Source organism: Artemia franciscana, chromosome 15, assembly GCF_032884065.1.
Source record: "Artemia franciscana chromosome 15, ASM3288406v1, whole genome shotgun sequence".
NCBI classification, from domain to species: domain Eukaryota; kingdom Metazoa; phylum Arthropoda; class Branchiopoda; order Anostraca; family Artemiidae; genus Artemia; species Artemia franciscana.
The window spans coordinates 10818657-10839892 of NC_088877.1; the positions used below are offsets into that span (position 1 = coordinate 10818657).

The following is a 21236-nucleotide window of genomic DNA, read 5'->3' on the forward strand; positions in this document are numbered from 1 at the left end:
AGTATCTAATAATTCAGCTAAAAGAGGGATTTGTATTTATATTCATTGTTCTATTAAGTTTTCTGTGGTTGTTGTTTCGTTAGTAGACTCTGTGTCGGAGTGTCTTTTGGTTGATGTTAAATTGCCTTATCATAGTACTTACATGTGTATTGCAGCTTTTTATCATAGTCCTACTGTAAATTTATTGAGTCCAGTTAATAATGCCAATATTCTAGCGTGTATTTCTCGTCTTGTTGGTCGTAGTTCAAAGTTCCTTATTCTAGGTGACTTCAATTTACCTTTGATAGATTGGAGTGCGCATAGTACAAGTTTGTCCACTTCATCATATGAGCAGCCATTTTTAGATAGATTGGATGATCTGTACTTATACCAACATATTGATAGGCCAACTCAAGCCAGGAATGATGCTATTCCATCGATTTTAGATCTGGTTATTACCAAGTCAATTAATGATATTTTGAGTATAGATTTCCGTCCGCCTTTAGGTAAAAGCGATCATGTTGTGTTAGATATTTACATGAATATTGATGCTCAGCAGAGAGGTTTTGAGTTTTATTGGCATGATTATGCTAAAGCTGATTATGAATCAATGCGACAATTTATTTTGTCTATTAATATCATGTATAAACTAAAAAATAATCATGTTTCTCCGGACACTGCGTTTGATATTGTAAAAAAAAGTGTTGAGGGAATGTAGGGATAAATTTGTTCATTTGGTGAAGAATTTTTCCGGTCACAAAAATAATCCTAAACTTCCAAGACATATACTCCAAGCAATACGTGAAAAAAATAGTCTTTGGTGGTCTTATATTGAGTCACGACATAGTAAAGTAGTCAGACAAGGGCATTTGGATATTCAGTCGCAAGATGATTTAGGTGAATGGCATGCGTAGTCACTAGCAAGAAACAAGGTCACTCGGCTTCTTACGGCTAATCATGAAGAGCTTGAGTCGCGTATTATTCACTCAAGCACCACATCACCTAAAATATTTTGGAAATATGTAAATAGAAATAAGCCTAACCTTGCACCATCTACATCTACGTTCACACATCAGGATACACACCAAAAGATTGATTGTGATTCTGAGAAGGCTCTTATTTTTAACCAAATTTTTTCTTCAGTTTTTGTTAAAACACAGCCAATTCATTCAAATGAAGCTAATTTTGCATCTCAAGTAGAGTCGATTGCGTCGTCGGACATTCTTGTTCCATTTGATGATTTAGATTTCTCATTGACTGAAGTTTATACTATTCTTATAAAATTGGATACGTCTAAAGTGCCGGATATAGACGGTTTCCCGAATATAATGATAAGACAAATTGCTCATGAAATTGCAGAACCATTTACCTATATATTTAACTTATCTTTGGCGCATGGACTGTGTCCGTCAGGGTGGAAAAAGGCCTTGGTAAAGCCACTTCACAAAAGTGGCTCCAGGTCAGATTTTAAAAATTATCGGCCAATTTCAATTACGTCTATTTTTTGCCAAGTGATGGAAAAGTTGATTGTTTCACGCTTTCAAAAGTATTTTGACGGAAATCATCTTTGGAATCCTGCTCAGCATGGTTTTCGAAAAAATAGGTCTTGTAATGCTCAGCTTCTTGAGGTTATTTTGGACTTTCAACGTTTTGCTGATTTAGCTATACCCTTTGACTGCATTTACATCGACTTCTCGAAGGCATTCGACAAAGTCTCAATACCCACCCTTCTTAAAAAATGTGCAGCTTATAAATTGGGTAAAAAAAACAATTGCATTTATTGCTGATTATCTGAATGGACGAACTCAGCAGGTTGTTGTTGGTGAAGCTATGTCATCCTCAATTGATGTGTTAAGCGGAGTCCCCCAGGGTAGCTGCCTGGGTCCAATTTTATTTTGTTTATTTATTAATGATCTGCCTTCCTCTGTTCAGCACTCTACTGTCAAGATGTTCGCGGATGGTGTAAAACTTTATCTACGAGCACGAGACCAAAACGATGTGCAACTTTTACAGGAGGATCTTGACTCTCTAACTTATTGGTGCGAATCTAATTCCATGTTCATAAACCCTTCTAATTGTGTTGTTCTACACTATGCTCGTAAACTCCCACTTGTGCATACTTACCAGCTGTCTGGCATACGAATCCCTTCTAACGAAATAGTGCGTGACCATGGAGTTTACTTTGATACCCAATTGAAATTTGATAAGCATGTTTCGGAAATTGTAAAGAATGCAAATTATCGTTTATCGTCTATAAGGAGAAGCTTTAGTAGGTTTAACCTTCGTAATTTCTTACTACTATACAAATCAATGGTCCGCCCTCTTCTTGAGTATAATACTTCTGTTTGGTTTCCATTAAGTCTAACAGATGAGCATAGGATAGAAAAGGTTCAGAGAAGGGCCACTAGATTGGTCCCATAGCTTCAGCGCCTTTCCTATCCGCAGAGACTTTCTAGGCTTCAACTACCGTCGTTGAAGTTTCGTAGACGTCGCAATGACCTTGTAAATGTGTTTCGTATAATTAAAGGAGTGGATGATGTTGATCCAAATTTATTTTTTAACTTTAGCCATTATCACTCTACTCGTCAGCATGATCATAAATTATATCCCCCAAAACCACTGAAACAAATTGGTCAATTATCTTTCGTTAGTAGAGTTGCCAGACCATGGAATGGTTTGCCTTTGGAGGTTGTCGAGGCAGAGAGTGTTCGAATTTTTAAGAGTGCATTAGTAAATACGCCTTTTTATTTAGACGCTTTTGTTGTGTAGTGTCGTGTTATTTAGAAGTTTTTGCTGTTTAGTTTGTTGTTGCCAATTTACTTTAGATCAGTATTATGATTTTGTGTTTTTGTGTTTTTGCAACAAGCATTGATGCTTACCGCTATTCGTAATAATAAATAAATGAAGCAAAATTCAACACATTTTCCTGGCAAAGAAGATTCCTGGCAAAAAGATTGATTGCTGTAATTGGTGCTTATGTATTATATTGTCAACACTCAATATGTGTAGTTAGATTAATCCTAATACAAAATTTCAATACATGATAAAAATATAATACTTTAGAAACAAATTTGGGTTATATATTTGCACATTCAACAGCGGCCTGACCTAAACCGCCTAGCCCCCTAACATGCAAATATATTGCCCAAGCCATATAATTACAATGTATTCTATCACTCGCCACTTATTTTCCACTGAGCATAAGCTAATTGTTTCTTAATAGAAACAAACCAGTTTGTTCTTGACTCTTACACAGCATAAACTTAAGTGTTGGTGGTATAATACATAAGAACCCTTTAATCTATCACACATTCAATTATTATCTAATTAACATTAATATATTATGCCCAAAACCTAGAGTAAAAGAAACTAAGACTTAAACTAAATTGCAGAAAATAAGAGAAAACATTTACATCTTAAAGGGTTCATTTAATTACTGAGTAAAATGATGGTTATATTTTGAGAGTCTCAACTGGTAGGTTCATCTAATTCATGGCTCAATAATGAAAATATCTCCAAAATTATCAGGTAATCAAGTAAATTATCATGTATATTTTGGACCATTTAAAATTCAACAGAATAGCAAAAGAAAACAAAATTAAAACTCATTTTGCCGCTGTTTTAAATAACCCTCTTTGCATCAATGCTCAGAATTACACTGAAAATAAACATGTTCAAATGAAATTCTTTACCACAAGTAACAAGAGGATCTCTGATGAAATGGAATAGTCTTATAAATATTATGCTTTTAATAGCATAGGAAGAAAGGTCAGTAATTCAATGATCTATGTCAGGTTTTTGATGTGTAGTAAATAATTGAGACAAAATCTTTGGAGAGTAGACTAAAAATTATGTCAAGTTAAGTGAAAGTGATTGTTACTAGGGATTGAATTGTCAATAGTGATAAATCACTAGCGATAGTAACCCTGAACAAAAGGGATGTTTGAGGAAACCGTTTTTTTTTTTTAAGGAGGCAGACTTTAGGGAAAATCTCCAAAAATTTGGACATGTGGATGCACTGGTATTTTGAGACAAAATCTGCCAACAAATTGTGCTGGGCCATGAAAACTGCCAAGTAGCATTGCTGCTATGCTACCCCACTTTTTGCACAGATGAGCACAATTTGTGTTTTCACAGCTTTTCTTTGAGCAAAAATTATTTTTTGCTTACAACCCCACTTTTTGGGGTTGCATTATACAATGTATAATTTTACAACCCCAACTTTTTGGGTTTGCATTATACAACTCCACTTTTTGCACAGCAGAGTGCAAACTTTTAGCATGGAGGAACAAAACTCGTGTTTAAATAGCTTTTCTCTTTGCAAAAAGTATGTAAAAATGGTATTTTCATACAAAATTTGCCAACAAATTTGTAAACTACCAAGTAGCATTGCTAGGCTACTGTGCTATTCCTCGTTTTGCACGACAAAGCACAACTTTTGTTTTGATAGCTTCTCTTTGAGCAACAACTTTTTGTATATGTAAAAATGGTATTTTCAGACAAAGTTTGCCAACAGATTTGGAAACTAGAAAGTGCTGTTGTGAGGCTACTATGCTACTCCATGTTTTGCATGGCAGAGCACAGCTTTTTTTTTACATCTTTTCTTAGAGCAATTAGTTTATATATATGTAAAAAAGGTATTTTCATAAAAAATCTGTCAACAAATTTGAAAACTACCAAGTAGCATATCTAGGCTACTATGCTACTCCACTTAAGGATGGCAGAGCTTAACTTGTGTTTTGACAGTTTTTCTTCAAGCAAAAAGTATGGTATTTTCATAAAAAATCTGCCAACAAATTTGAAAACTACCAAGTAGCATTGCTAGGCTACTACGCTACTCCGCTCAAGGATGGCAGAGCTTAGCTTGTGTTTTGACAGTTTTTCTTCAAACAAAAAGTATTTTTATATGTAAAAATGGTATTTTCAGACCAAATCTGCCAACAAATTCGAAAACTGCCAAGCAGCATTGCTACTTTGCTACCCCACTTTTTGCGCAGCAGCTCATGAGAAGGAAACACTATTTTAACAAAAGAGCAACACCATTCAACTTCAAACGAAAGCATAACAGTTCAAAATAGGGATGAAACCTTTTAATCGACAGTGATCAGATACAACATTTTTTTCACTGGATATTTCGAACACATATACAGTGTTCATCGCAGCAGTAAAACTAAAAGACATCAATAAAAACAAACAAAATTTATACCCAATAAACTAATTACACATAGTTCATTGCTCTTATTTTTTTCCAATGCAACAGCGGATGCAAATATCCTTTACCTTTTTGGTCCTGGTACATTGGATTTATCTGACAAATCAGGTTTCATCCCTATTTTGACTGTTATACTTTCGTCATGGAAAGACAGTGTGGTCTTCGAAGTTTTTAACTTTGGAATTATTTAAAATATAATCTTCTCTATCAGGACAGTTGCACTCCCAACTTATATATAATTTTTTTTAAGAAGAAAGGATATATTCATCAACAATAAAACAAACAGTAACATATAGTCAACATATATCTTTTGGTTATACATAAGAACTCTAGGCCTAGAGAAAGCAGTATAATACCAAAGGTATTACTTTATATTGTGAAAATTTTCTACTAGCAAGAGTTTTATAGTTCCCTTTATTTTGATTCTTGTTTTGTTTTTGCTTTTTTCCTTTTCTTAGATGTGCCATATCTTCTTTATTAAAACAGCTTTGCTGTATCCTTGACAGATGAAAACCATTGCCTAAAATATTTCAATAGAATTGTTGGGTACAATATTACCTTAATTTGCAGCTTGAAGCAAAGGACTTTTAAAATTATCTTAAAAAAATATGGGTAACAAGAAAAGACACATAACAGCCTAATCTGACTAATACACATGCTAAGAATAGTAAGAATTTCATTGTATTTGTGTTATCTTTTTGTTTGCTTTTCATACTCTAGGGCTTTATTTGGGACCATCAGGAGCAGGGGGGGGGGCAACCATGATATTGAAAGAGCCTAAAAATAAAATCATAATGGTACCACTGCTATTTATTGAACATGTTTTCTTTATAGGTGCTCAAACATATAATAAAAAGAAAATACTTGTCTATTTTTACAGCAGTGATTTTGTCTTTATTAACTGGGGAACTGTTCTGCTATGTGCTCTTGTCATTATGACAATTGTCATTATCATCATGTCACTATGAGACATTAAGAACAAATACATAATATATTACTTAATACAACTAAAAAACATGAACTAAAATGGAAGAAAACATGCGAATCTGACCAGCAGAAATTTAGTGCACAGTATAACTTAAGAATGTTAAGAAATTTTACAGCTGTTTTAGTTAATTTTCTGGGTAGAATGTGAACAGAGCACTTACTGCTTCTTTTATACTTTTTCCAACTATGCTAATTATGTCCTTTGCAAATTCTATTTTGAGCCCTTAAAAGTGACATCTTTTTCCTCATTGCTTACCATTTCAAAATAGTTGCCAAAAATCCTATAAACGATTTTAAAACAACTTTTTACTTACGTACTTCATTCCTAAAACTGCACTGCATTCCTTAATTCCACTCTTATGGATAAATATACAGCCCATTGTGTATATTCACCGTTTATTACACAGTATTACAACTTATTTCTTTGTTTTTGTTCTGTATTGAATGCTAATCATTTGGCATGAAAACATTTTCAAATATTTTATAAATCTATGTTTCTATTTGGCATTTTATCAACAAATGTCAAATGAATCATGTGATTAGGGAACCCAATTCTCTTCTCCTGTTTTGAAAAACACTTTCCTTATACTTTTCATTGGCTTTTTAACTTGTCATTGTGTCAAAGATAGATAAGGGATACATTCTAACATCCACTCTAACCAAACCTGGTAAGAATTGTTTGGTGAATTAGGGTAAATCAAAGCCAGAAATAACTACAACACTCTGTCTTATCTGGCTCAGTGATGACAGAAGTCTGCAGTTCTCTACTTCATCATTGTCCTTTTACTTGTTATTTGACAACAGTTTTCATAATTGCCGCCATTGTCAAGTCTCTTTCTAGTGAAGGGATTTAAAAATTTTACGGAAGGCATCTTTACTGGCCACAAGGTTGTTAGTAAATTTAAGCAATAGTTCAGAAAAATAGAGAGAGGGCACAATGATTATAAAGAGCTGATAAGCTACTAGGATTGTTGAAGTATCTACTGTGACTATCCTCTAGTCAGTTAGGAGATTCAAGGGGTGACAGACTCACCCCAGAAAACCTCCATTTGTGGTTACTGTAATGTGTCAGAATTATCACATAATAGGGTACATTCTGACAAGGGGGTCCAGATTCAAGTGGCTAGTCTTTTTGCAATTCTAGCCTAGATATCAGTGAAGTGTATTTGTCAACTACTTATCAAGTTAATAATTCTTGATCCCAATGATGTTTGCTGTAAACTGTAAGCTTTACTGGTTTTACTGTATCAAATTGTTATCATATAAAAAATTAAAGTAAACAACTGGCAAATATTACAATAAATATAAACTAGGTCTATAATCAAACTAGGCAAATCAGGAATGCGAACAAGGTGAGGACTTTAGGTCCCACGAGCCTTTGGACCCAGCCTCTTGCTGGTATCTCATAATCTATACAATTTCCCTGTCATTTATTTTTCATGTTGTAGTTGTATTTGTTTTTCAAAAGGAGTAAGAGTAATTAATGTTGCCATCCAACTTTGATGGAAATCGGAATAGTTTTTTTTTTTTTTTTTTGACTTGAACAAAATTGCAGTGTAAAATTTTTTTGCAATAAAACTGCATGGTGCAGCATAATGTGAAAACTGTATTTAGATGTGATTGTTGTCTTTCGTGATAATCATACGAATACAGTCCTTCTAGTTTTGGTCAAATATGATTTAAGGGAATGAGAGTTCAGTATATTCCAAGCCAACTGCAATAAGAGTAAAGAAGACAATTTCAATCAGATGCAAAAACCTCCAGCATATTCTAAAATTTGTTACAAACCTGCTGGCATTTTACATGTATGTTTTATGTTAATTTTATTGCTTGTTTTTAAACTAGAGAGAATCTAGCATTAACTTGTTTATAAAAGTAAATCCCCACAAACTAGAGGACTGATAAAAAAAAAGAGATAAAATTGTTACTCTAGTTCTATTCAAAGCCCATGACTATTTCTTGTAATTTTTAAAGCATAGGTTTATGTATAAATACTTTTTGTGTCTTATTTGGGGAAATTTTATAACCAAATAAAGAAAAAAAAATATGAAATCTCAATTTAAATCCTGGCAAAACATGAAAACATGAAATCTTCATTTACCTAGCTTAATTCCTTGTGTTTTAAATATCAAAGTTTTTCCAGAAAGCAGTTGTTTACTGTAAGACATACTTGTCATTTAGAGTGCTATAGGAAGAGACGGTTTGTTCAATATAAATAAATATTTAAATAACTTTAGAAAATATACTGTGACCTATTTGAGGAGTTCTAATTTTTATTTTCATTTTATATTATTTGCTTGGTGGGAGTACGACAATCCTATAAATTAACATGGATTCATTGTTTTAGCCCTTGCTTATTTTATAAAATGTATACCTACCTCCTTCGTTTATTTTCAAAAACCATGTTTTATGAGTACTTTGTGAGCTAAAGAAATCAGCCATATATTACTGCCTTCATCTGCTTGCTTAAGCTTCACCCCTTACTGATATTACCTGTTCTCATCTCCCTCCACTCACTGTGCTCTCATGATTAAATTACTTGCTATTGTTTGTCAATTGGGCTTGACAAACTGCTTGAGCAATTAGATAATGTGTGTACAGATAAATATATTTGAATGCCGATTTTAGACCTATTGTCTAAAGTACTGTGCTCTTAATACAAAAAATTCTGTTTAATTTAATTTCTCTGTGTTTCTGTTCTTTCCCTTTTCTTATTATTTATAGCTCCTTCCTTCACCTTTCTCCGCAAGCTTTAGTTTCTTTAATTTGATAAGTGTGTTACATTTGTATTTGTGTTTTTAGTATTCATAAAGGAATTAACCACTTTTAATTTTTACTTGTTTCTAGAAATGGCAGAAAATATCGAACATAATGAACGTATACTTCGAAAAGTTAGGAAGCAAATTGAATTTTACTTAAGTGATGCAAACTTGTCTAAAGACCGGGTAACTTGCTGTACTTACTCTGAGGCCATCTCAAGTGGAGGTAAGAAAGAGTTTTGTCAGATTCTGCACACTAGAGTGCACATTAAAGTGGTGCACATCTGGGTGCACCACTCATTAGAGTGGTGCACAGCAGAGTGGCCACTCAGTAGAGTCATGCACAGTAGAATGCACATCTGAGTGCACATCAGATTCTAGCACACTGCACATTAAAGTGAAATTGAAGTGTCTCCTGTGTGCTATTATTTTTCTCAATCACTTCGCATGAGGCGGGTTTGGGGCTATTGAAATTTGAGAGGGGCTCATTCGATCGAAAATTGCAAGGCCCTTTGTACGGGTAAAACGTGATTAGAAGCAACGAATTCTCCTCTTCCATGCTCATTTTAGCACCTGGACATCTCTTCAACATCCTATGGTATCATATCAAAATTTGAGATTGCCTTATCTTTACAGAGTAGTCAAAATTCTATCAAGTAATCCTTTGGGGGTCAACACGGCCTTGCAAGCCCAGGATGACACTAAATTTTGTAAATTGCTCATTATTCACATAAGGTGGGTGTGTTTGGTCTCGGCTGTCTGATTGGCATGGAACTCATTAGTTTTTTTCTAAGCCTAGATTTCCTAGGGTAGGCCTATTCCAAATGTTTTTGGGCCATATAAAATTTTTTGCGCTACAATCCTTTGTACGAATTCGAATTGTTTCACCTTAAAGTAGCAATATAAATCAAAAGATACTATGATTATCAAGGTAATCGAAACAATATAGTTGCCATATCACGAGAATGTCTTGGAGGATTGAGTTGAAGCTTTCAGTGAGTTCAGGGGGGAGGGTAGAAAAGACTTTAAAATTTGTTTAAGGAGGGAGTGATAAGCCAAATTATTTTTGTCTCTAAAATATTGGTAAATTAGAAGAGACTATGTGTGACCAGGCTATCACAATATTATATTTGCGATGCTTTGGCAACAGCTTGGGGGATCGAATTCAAACTTTCAGGCAGCATTGGATGAGCAAGGAGACTTCAAGTTTTCTGTTTAAGGTTGTTGATGGGAATGCTGAAAACATTTCTGTCTCAGACATATGTTTTTGGTTTGAAAAACCACCAGAAAAAGCAAAAAAAAATTGTTTTCAGAAGACTTTTGGAGCCTATATCCATTTATATATATATATATATATATATATATATATATATATATATATATATATATATATATATATATATATATATATATATATATATATATATATATATATATATATATATATATATATATATATATATATATATATATATATATATATATATATATATATATATATATATATATATATATCCATTTGTATATCTGTAGTCGCAGGGTCAAAAGGACCCCAATGCACAGAAAGAAAATCGAGAACAATTTGGTGTCTCTTGTAAAATGAGGGGTTACAGCATACTACTGCTCTAAAGTTGGTGAACGCAGTTTTTTTAGGGATAGACGTCAGACCAGCCACTCCTAGATCCTCATGAATATTAATGATTTTCCTAAACTCTCGTGTGTGCTCCGAACAAATTTGCCCTTTTTTCGCTTTTCTGATGCTAATTTCTAAAAAAAAATTCGATTGGCCTTGACCTGTGGAGGTTAATATTTTTGTTATAACTTGTCCAGGGGCTATGGAAAACACTATTAACACAAAGAAATTTTTGTTCTCATTTCCTTAAGGATAACTGGCTCTCTCAAACAGTAATATTACGTAATCGCTGAAACATGGTGATTTAGGATATTGGAGGTTTTTATGAAACTTAATGGGGATAATGTGGTATCTGTAGATTATAAAATAACATTAGTACGGTAATTCTGTTTTAAGTCATTTGAGATGGTAATACCAGGTAGTTTCACAGTACTAATTGATATTTCAGAGAGAGCTATGACGAGTGGTAGAAGGGGGAGCTTTAAGAATATTAATTGTTCAAATTGCTGAGTTTGAAAGATTGACTGTCACATTGTTAGTAACAGCTTCATCTGATTTTTGATTCAGTATATCTATTTGGCTACTTTTTAAATTGTTGTAACACCTCTTTAAGACAATAAGATCATCCACAAATTCCTATCAAGCCAGAATCAAAACTAAGGGTGTTTATCATTGCAATGAAAAAATAGGCCTATCAGGGTGCCCTGGGGTGCACTATTAAAATCAGGAGAGGATCGTAGTATATGTTTAGGTGTTTAACTGCATGTCTTCAATTTGAGAGGAAAGATAGGATCATTCTAATTGAACAGGGGTCAAATTGAATTTATATACGAGGTTTTTGTCACTATAATGATTAATGAAATCAAAAGCTTTTTGTAAGTCCATCGCTTGAAGGTTGCGCAAGGCGTTATGTTTTTCAAGTTTATAACGTAATGTGTCTACAAAGAGAACAGAATAGTAGGTGGTCAATTTTGGAATGTAAGTTCCCGAATTTACATTTAGGATTACCCTTGTTTGCGACCACTCAGCTATAAGAGTTTCCTATACTGCAGAGAATAAGATCCTTTTAACCAAATATTGGATTAAGATACATACATATCCAAGAGTGTCTACAGGATGGGAGGTCAGGATGGCTTTAGACCTGTAGAAGAAGTATCTTTCAATTTGTGTGATTGATAATAATTAGAGTGAAAATAAATAATGGAGAACGGGTAAGACTTTTGATAATACAGTGAATATTGCAAAAAAAAAACATTTTTAAAAATTAATAAATGGAAGAATAATTAGGCCTCACATCCATACGCCTTTTTCAACAGGAAAAATAAAGGAAAGAAAAAAAACAAAAGCGGCTGAACAAGTTAACATGCACCCAAAAAATGAAAAAAAACACAAACAGTAAGCGGAGTAAACATTCCGTTAATCATAGTTGTTGTTTTGAAACAAGTCCAATATTATGACTTACATACCAAAGCATAAGTCGGGGGTACTGTTATACACTATTGTGAATGTCTGAGTTTTCCTCTGATATGAAATAATAATGTGGTCTAAGAAATTATTTACTTTGATTTCAAATCGCTCTCCCCCTACAGTCCGAAGTTTATATTAAAAATGCTATTCCAAATTATTGCACGAAACCAGAGCTGATCGGTCGTTTTGTCTGAAAGTTGAAAGTTTTGCATGGAACTGAACTTGTAATCCAAGTTTTTACTCTTAAGCAAAAAGGCTGAAAAAAAAAACTTTACAGAGATCTCTCGATTTCACTCATGATAAAATTGTGTCATTTGAAACACCTACAGAAACTGATTTAATTGAATGTTTTTTCCAAAAAAAAAGTCCTTTTAAGAAAAGTAAAAAGTATTTATTAAAGAACATTAAATGGTAAAATCTAAAACGAACAGAAATGAATTTACATAATAAATCCAGCTTAAAACGGACAGAAATTGAAATGAATTACATCAAACTTAAAATAACTTGTACTACTGTGGGAATAGATAAAATCTAACGCAAAAGAAAATTAAAATACCTTAAAAGTAAAAAATGTTTTTATAATTTTGTTAAAAATTCAGATTTTTCAAATTACCCTGTATTGCAAATATTTACAGAGATCCAGATTGAAAATCTAGTTGGTGCTACTCGAAAGTCTCTAGAATCAAAGCGTATAAAATAAAGATTAATTGCAAAATGTTTGCAATATACAATTGTGTATTTTGCAATACAAGTTTTTCGCAATACACATTTTGCAAAATGCAGGTTTATTGCAAATATTTACAGAGATTCAGATTGAAAATCTAGTTGGTGCTACTCGAAAGTCTCTAGAATCAAAGCGTATAAAATAAAGATTAATTGTAAAATGTTTGCAATATACAATTGTGTATTTTGCAATACACATTTTGCAAAATACAGGTTTATTGCAAATATTTACAGAGATTCAGATTGAAAATCTAGTTGGTGCTACTCGAAAGTCTCTAGAATCAAAGCGTATAAAATACAGGTTTATTTCCCATTACACGCTGCTTTTCCATTTACAAAAATTAAGAGAGAGAAAAAGTTTAATTAAAATAAAGCAGTGGAACAAAATATCAATTGAATAAAGTAGTTGTTCTACGGTTTTATTTAAATTAAACCTGTTTTTTATCCCTTAATTTTGTGAACAATACACCATGGATGCCCCAGCAGGGGTAACCTAGTAAAGAACAAACCATGACCTATATTACCCAAAAATTGAGAAATGCATTAAAACAACTGTCTAATAAGAAAAAAGTTTGTATTTGTAGCTGATTCAGGAATGGTTACTATTCTTTTGATTAACCCTAATAGTAAAATGCTATTTTGAAAACAGATTTTGGGAATGTCAAAAAATAGTCAGAAACCTCTCAAAGTGGCTTCGGGTCAAAACGAACAGTGCACCATAGTAACTCCATACAGGAAATTTACAGCTCCCCCCCCTCGCCTGGATTAACAAGGAAAGTTTTGCATGGATATTCTAATCAAGAACCATATCAAAGAGGTATTTCTTTCTATCCCCCCTAGCTATCCCACTGCGTTTATTTGTCTATTTTTTATGCACTCCTAAACAAATGGACCAATTATGCGGAGACTCTTCACCGGTAGGACTCTTATAGCTCTCTCTGACAATGGGAAATAAAGAGTGGAGGATGGTAGTAATATATCATACTTTCTTAAAACTTCCTATGGTAAATGACACCCTCTTTGGCGAATAATCTAGAAGGGGGGAGAGCATAAGGAACGGGAGCTGAGGAAATATTTAAGATAAGAATGAAGAAATGTTTTCGTTAGGGGAGATAAGAACAAATTGATTTTTTTAATTATTTGTAGAGAACCACCTTAAAATTTTTATGGTTGAGTAAGGGTGGAGGACTTCACTTGGGGGGAGGGGCTAGTGAAACTCAGAGATTTATCTCTAATATTGGTTGAATGGTATGACAAACCAGTCACAACCTAGAAATGAGATACCAGAAGTATATAATTTGTTTTTGTCTTGTTGATTGTCTTTGGCAATGAAGATCCTAATTTTGTTTTTTATTGTTTTACATTGCACAGTATAGTATACACAGAGTGTATGTATAATTAAGAATTTTATATTTACTAAGATTAAACTTATAACTCAATAATACTCCTATCAACGCCAGGCAAATTCGGATAATTGAAATTTATTTGATATTTTTGGTATTTTTATTTAAATATAATTTATTTCAACTTTTAGTTTGATTGTGACAGAATCCTTTTTGTTTGCTTGCAAACATGGTTGTTTCCAGGATTTTTATTCGAGGAGCCCTAAAAAACAGAATATTTGCGCGGACAAATTTAGCATGTATTTTAAATGTATGACATTTTTTTTTGGGGGGGGGAGTTTCAAACCAGATACCCCCCCCCCTCCCCCTTGGTATGGCCACGCTGAAAATTATCAGGACTTACAAAGTATTTTGTAATAACAAAAGCATATAATAAACCATTGTAAGGATCCCCTGGGAATGCTGGGCAATAGTCTTCTCATAAATAACTGCTCTTGTTTAAAACTTTGCATTTTAATTTCCAGGCATTCCCGCAGATTTCTTCTTGAAATGCAATAGAGTAAAAGAACGTATTACAACAATTGCTGAAATTGAAGAAGCGCTGAAAACATCTAAATATTTACAATTTGCAGATGGAAAAGTCTTCAGGAAATTCCCTTTTCAACCTAGAACAAACCAGGATAGATGCACCATTTATGTGGTATGCAGCAAATTTGTATTTACATTAGTCCTGGTATATAGCTAGGATTTATACATAGTAGAGCTGTCATTTTTTAGTAAATATGACCCCCCCCCCTCTATTCCGAGGATGTTGTTATTGGAGGGATCGACCTTCCTGAATCAAAATATGTTTCTTGAACTAAAGGGCTAAGAACTAACTACAGTGTATATCAGTGGTTTTCAAACTCTGAGCCACGGCTCCTTGAGCAGCCGTGGAATATTTAATTGATTAATTTGTTGGTTAAATATTATTAATTTATTGGTTAGTCAAATATTTAATTTTATTAATTTGTTGGAATTCCCAATACTCTAAATTTTCCGAAAATGATTTCAATTTCCAGAGAAATGCTACTGCTTAGGAAAGTAAAAATTACGAAAATGGTATACATGACTATTTTTCTTTGTCACATCTCTAATGTAATTAATTTCTTGTAATATCAAATCTCTTTTTTAAGATTGCCAATCATACCTTATCCAATGGTTTGAAGAACATTTTAAAACCGAAAATATTGAAGCATTTACATGGATTCAAGACCCGTTTAGAGCCAAGGGTCTATCTGAATATGCTTCTTTAGCAGAAGAATCTCTTATTAAGGTATCTTATTGAGGAGGTGCATAGAACTGTCTGATTTTCAGATTTTAGTTAAAGAAGAATTTCCACCGCTTATTATGTAAGCTGTACAAATATTAATTGCATTTGCAACGTCCTACTCGTGTGATGCTGGCTTTTCGGCTTTCAATAAATAGCAAAAATCACTCGAAGGCTAGCGTTGTACAAGATATGAGGTTCGCCATGATTTTATTTCGAAATTTGAGAAGTTGTGTTGTGACCACCAAGCCTATTCCTCCTGTTAATATATTTAATATTATCAATCATTAATCAGTGTTCATAGAATTTATATTTAAACTTAACTAACCTCATTAAATTTCATTCCAACTACGTGTCGAACCGCTATTGAATTAATTTACACCACCTCTAGCCACTGCAGCCAAGACAATGGTGGCTGTCCAGACCCAATATGGATATCTTTTAGTGCTCTTTTGTATAGGTCTCAATATAGGTTCTTTTGGTGCTCTATTATTGTGTTGTATGGCCCATAACATGCAAAGCTTCTGGTGCCGAATAACTTTACGTTTGTAATGGTATTTTAGTATAAATACAATGACTGATCATTGATATCACTGAAATAGTTGAAGTTAAATATTTTATGTTGTAAAATACTCAATATTTTATGCTATTAAATATTATTACTTAATACTCCATATTACTATTAAATATAAATATACGCACCAATGGAAATATAATCCGTTTATTCTTTGTCGCGGTTGAATGAATAATTTCTTCTAAACAGGTAAGTTTTTCGATTTGTTAAGGTCAATAATTCTGAAAAAAAAATCTGATGTATTATGGGATTTGCGGAACTATGTGATTTTTTAGGGAGCAGGTAACCGAAAAAGAAGGTGTGTTTATAATTGACTTACTGTATCAAATCTTAATATCTACAAAATTTCTAATGTTGATTTTATAATTCTTGTTCAAAGCATCCTATTTCAGGCTATTTTCCATGCAATTTCATTACTTCAAACTACAATTCTTTAAAACTCGAATGTCGCAGGTATTATCTCTTTTTTTATTTTGGAATATGGGGCCATTTTCTTCTAGTAGGTTGCCGAGGAAGCGTTTCTCAACCCTTTTATCCTTGTATAGTCCTTAAATAAATGGTACATTTCAAAGAGTCTTATAAATGCTACAATAAGATGATAAAATCTGTCACTTGATAAAACACACAGGATATTGATCAAAACTCATTACATGGCAAAATTGAGGTATCATATTTACTATAAAGCCCATTTTAGCATACAAAAATCAAGTCGCTTCATAATACACAAAAAATATTCGCTACAAAAATCACATTTTGTCATTTCGTCATCCACTGGGTTTCGACCAAAGCCCGGGGTATTTGATAAAGTGACTAGTTTTGCCATCTTTTTTCAGAATACATACCCAATGTGCAGTGAATTCCATAATTCTTTTTTGTCGTAGTTGGTTTGGTTGTATTGTAGCATACTTTTTCTTAGTGATCTGGGGACTTTTTCCGACACCCTGGGTAAGAAACCGAGCTGAAAAGTATCGAATTGGGTATAAACTTCATTTGACATTCTTGAGCTTTGATATTTTTTTGTGGACAATTATTAAGTTGATAGTCTTTTTCTCCACTATATAGTTTTTTTTTTCTTTCATTTCAAATTTTATTTCATTTTTCATGGAATAGCGTCATTTTTTTCCTTATCCTTTCGTTTTCTTTACTTTAGTAAAACCTTGCGGTTTTGCGAGTCGTTGCAAAATTGTTCTCACTATTATTATTATTATTATTATTATTATTATTATAAGTTTTGAAAAGCCCAAATATTTTATCTTTCTGACAAGCAAAACTCACCCAAACATCTTTGCTTCAAATTGCTTGAACTCATTTTTTGGAAGAAAAGAAGGAACAAGAATTTCGTCTTATTGTATTTTTTTTTTATTTAACAAACGAATATGATTGTGTTGATCTTTATTTAAGCTCTTCCTTCTATAATGGAGTCCCTGCTTTGTACTATAATTGAAGAGAGATAAGCCAAATTTCCTTAGGTTGTTTAAGAGGATTCAATACCTTAATAATCCTTTGCGCCCCTTAATGTCGGCTAATCGTCTCAGGACAAGGGTGTATCAGTTAATTGGCCCAGGGATATAGCTATAATTGAGAGCTATTGAGAATGTGTGCTTTGATTTTGAAATTCAATTGGAAACGCAGTGAAACTTTATTTCCCTTGTGTTGGCAAGGTTTTCAATCAAAGTGAGCAGTGCAAAAAAAAAACTCTCAAAGCTGCCAAATTGAGAAAATGACATTTTCTTTGAGCTTGTTTATAGATTTTACTCACAAATATTTTAGAAACTTTTTTCATGAACTTTAAAAACGAAATTCTGCTCCGTTTAATAAAAAACATATAAATAAAAGAAATCACACTTCTGAATAATAAAACTGAATATCCCTATCTCCAGCTTAAAATGAGAGAAGCTAAATATCTTTTTTTAGGATTTCAGGGAAAACAGGTGTAGGCTTTTAGTTTTCTGTAGTTTATTCAGATCTGTTTTCCAAGCTCTAGAAAACGAAAGAAAAAGAAAACGAATATTCGTCTGTATCACAGCAGACCGTCCTCGTCTTTGAAAAAAGAAAAAACTTAAACCCCAATAATATAAGAATAAAAAAAAATCTGAAATCAAAATTAGTCCCAAGGACTGAATGAAAACGAAACAAACCTGAAAAAACAAAACACTAATTTAAAGGAGGCTTTTATTAGAGATACTGGCGAAACTTACCTAAGCCCTAAATAGAATGAATTTATAAAGTCCGGTCTTCTATGCTATTTTAAATCACACATTTCACAACCAGTGTCGGATAATTCAAGGCTCATTTATTTAAAACAGTTTTCATAGTATTGGCAAAAGCCTCAACTAAATTACGCTATTTCTTAAAACACACCCAAAAAAACCTAAGCATGATGAATGACAAAAAACAGAATAAAAGAATTACTTTCCGGTGATTGTTGAAGAGAATTGCTGAACATCTATGTCTAGAGTTTGGTGTCAAGCAGGCAATGTCATCTGAACTTTTGATCTTAATCATTTGAGTTTAACCAAGCTAGATGGCAGTATCTCCTAACAAACTTAATTATTCTCGTGGATTGTGGCGTTAATACCATACCTGGTAAGTGATTTGCTTTACCCGGTATGGTTTTGGTTTTCCAGGGTCTGAATATCCATTCTATGTTTTATGCTTTTGTTTAGTTACTCTTTCACTGTAGCTTTGAAAAGGCCTATTTTAATTTAGTCTTTATGGCACTTGGTATTAACCAAGTGACATATTGCGATCGCAAATTCTGTCGCTTGGTCTGTCGGTCTGTCTGTCTGTCCCGGTTTCGCTACTTTAGGCTCTTCCAGGTAAGTTAGGACGATGAAATTTGGCAGGCGTATCAGGGACCAGACCAGATTAAATTAGAAATAGTTGTTTTCCCGATTTAAATTATGAAAATTAGAAAAAATGAGGTATTTTTAGCTTACGAAGGAGTGATCGGATCTTAATGAAATTTGAAGTTTGGAAGGATATCGTGTCTCAGAGCTCTTATTTTAAATCCCGACTGGATCTGGTGACATTGGGGGGAATTGAGGGGGGTAACCTAAAATCTTGGAAAACGCTTAGAGTGGAGGGACCGGGATGAGACTTGGTGGGAAAAATAAGCACAAGTCCTAGATACATGATTGACATAACCGGAACGGATCCACTCTCTTTGGGGAGTTGGGGGGGGGTTAATTCTGAAAAATTAGAAAAAATGAGGTATTTTTAACTTACGAAGGAGTGATCGGATCTTAATGAAATTCGATTCTTTGAAGGGTATCGTGTCTCAGAGCTCTTATTTTAAATCTCGACCGGATCCGATGACATTGGGGAGAGTTGGTGTGGGGGACCTAAAATCTTGGAAAGCGCTTAGATTGGAGGGATCAGGTTGAAACTTGGGGGGGGGGAAATAATTATAAGTCCTAGATATGTGATTGACATAACCAGAACGGATCCACTCTCTTTGAGGGAGTTGGGGGGAGGGTTAATTCTGGAAAAATAGAAAAATGAGGTATTTTTAACTTACGGAGGTGTGATTGGACCTTGATGAAATTTGATGTTTGGAAGGATGTCATGTCTGAGAGCTCTTATTTTGAATCCCGACCGGATCCAGTGAAGGGAAAGTTGGGGTGGCGGAACCTAAAATCTTGGAAAACGCTTAGAGTGGAGGGATCGGGATGAAACTTGGTAGGAAAAATAAGCACAAGTCTTAGATACGGGACTGACATAACCGGAACGCATCTGCTCTCTTTGGGGGAGTTGGGGGGGAGTAATTTGGAAAAATTAGAAAAAATAAGTTATCTGTAACTTACATACGGGTGATCAGATCTTAATTAAATTTGATATCTAGAAGGATCTTGTGCTTTAGAAATCTCATGGGTGATCGGATCTTAATGAATCCTGATATTTAGAAGAACCTCGTGACTCAGAGCTCTTATTTTAAATCCCGATCTGATTTCCCTTTTAAAGCAATCTATTGATTCTTAGAATTTTGCTAGAGGTCATACCATATGAGTTCTTGGCTCTTGGCTTTTCTGACCTCGTCACAAGTGCCATATGAGCTCTTAGCTCTTGTTTTTTTGTGTTGCTTTTATTTTGTCCTTAGGAATTTTTTTTACTCTTTGTTTGCTTTTGTGTACTGAAGATTTTGAATTAAGTGCCACTCAATCATTATTTTTAAAAAATGGATAGTAAAGTATGACTTTAAAGATCAGTATTGTCTAATATAGCTATAGGTAGAGATGCTTGTATTTTTTTTTCTAATATAAATATGATTACTTGTCTTGTATTAAGATTATGAAAGATTAACAAAAAATTAAAAAAAAGCGTGAGAAAACTTGAAACGAGCAAATATTGTCGAAAGAGAGGGGCGGCCGCTCCATTAACTACACCCCAAAAATTGATGGAATTTAACCATTTGCGTAAAATGCCATATTTAAAAAGCAAATGAATAATTTGCTTTTTAAATATATAATTAAAAATTCATTCGAGTCAAAAATTAGTTCTAACTAAGTTTTGAGTGACATCTTTTTACAGTGACATCTTTTTACATTTTACAGTGACATCTGTAGTGGCGAGGATTGCGAACTCCTGTAAAATTTGACGCTTGTCTTGTTTCAAGTGTTAATCGCTTGTTATGTATAAATAAAAAAAATAATTCTTCGTTTAGGAAAATATTCCCTCGTATGCAACGCAAGAGAAAGTTCGTAAATGGTTCCGACCGTACGGAAAGGTAGTTTATGTTTCCCTTCCAAAATCAAAAGCAGGGACAATTAAAGGATATGCTTTTGTTGAGTTCAATACAGAGGAAGAAGCAGAAAGGTGCAAGGCGTCCCATCAAGAGTCTGGGATGTATATTGAAAACCGTGATCCAGCGGAGCTGCTATCAGTTAAAACATTTGAAGGATTTGAAGATCATGAGGGTGAAACTGAAACAGGGGAACCTGAAAATCAGCCCTGTGAGAGCGCAGAAGAGGTCCATTCCGAGGAAGTCACAAAAGAGGATGTCGCCACTCAGTTTAGGATACTTAGTAGGTATAGTTTTTTTTTTTTTTTTTTTTTTTTTTTTTTTTTTTTTTTTTTTTTTTTTTTTTTTTTTTTTTTTTTTTTTTTTACTTTAAGTCAGTATTTGTAAATTTTGGACTCGTAGATTTGTAAATGGAGTGTAAAAGGTCTGTTCTATTTATTTTCTTGTTTTTTTTTGTAAGGACTAAAACCCTACAAAGCAAAAATTTGAAAATATCACATTTATTATTT

At 33.4% G+C, this 21236-nt stretch overlaps 1 protein-coding gene across 5 annotated transcripts in view; it reads left to right on the forward strand.

Moving 5' to 3' along the window:
• Positions 1-21236, forward strand: part of LOC136036042 (la-related protein 7-like) — an 80545-nt gene that overhangs the window by 28790 nt on the left and 30519 nt on the right. For all 5 annotated transcript variants that reach the window (XR_010619612.1, XM_065717974.1, XM_065717976.1 and 2 more), the window contains exons 2-4: positions 9026-9163; positions 14628-14803; positions 20650-21014. Coding sequence is in view for 4 of the 5 variants with exons in the window: in XM_065717974.1 (XP_065574046.1) it covers positions 9028-9163; positions 14628-14803; positions 20650-21014 (677 nt within the window). In the remaining variant the exon portion in view is untranslated. The remainder of the gene's footprint in view (positions 1-9025; positions 9164-14627; positions 14804-20649; positions 21015-21236) is intronic.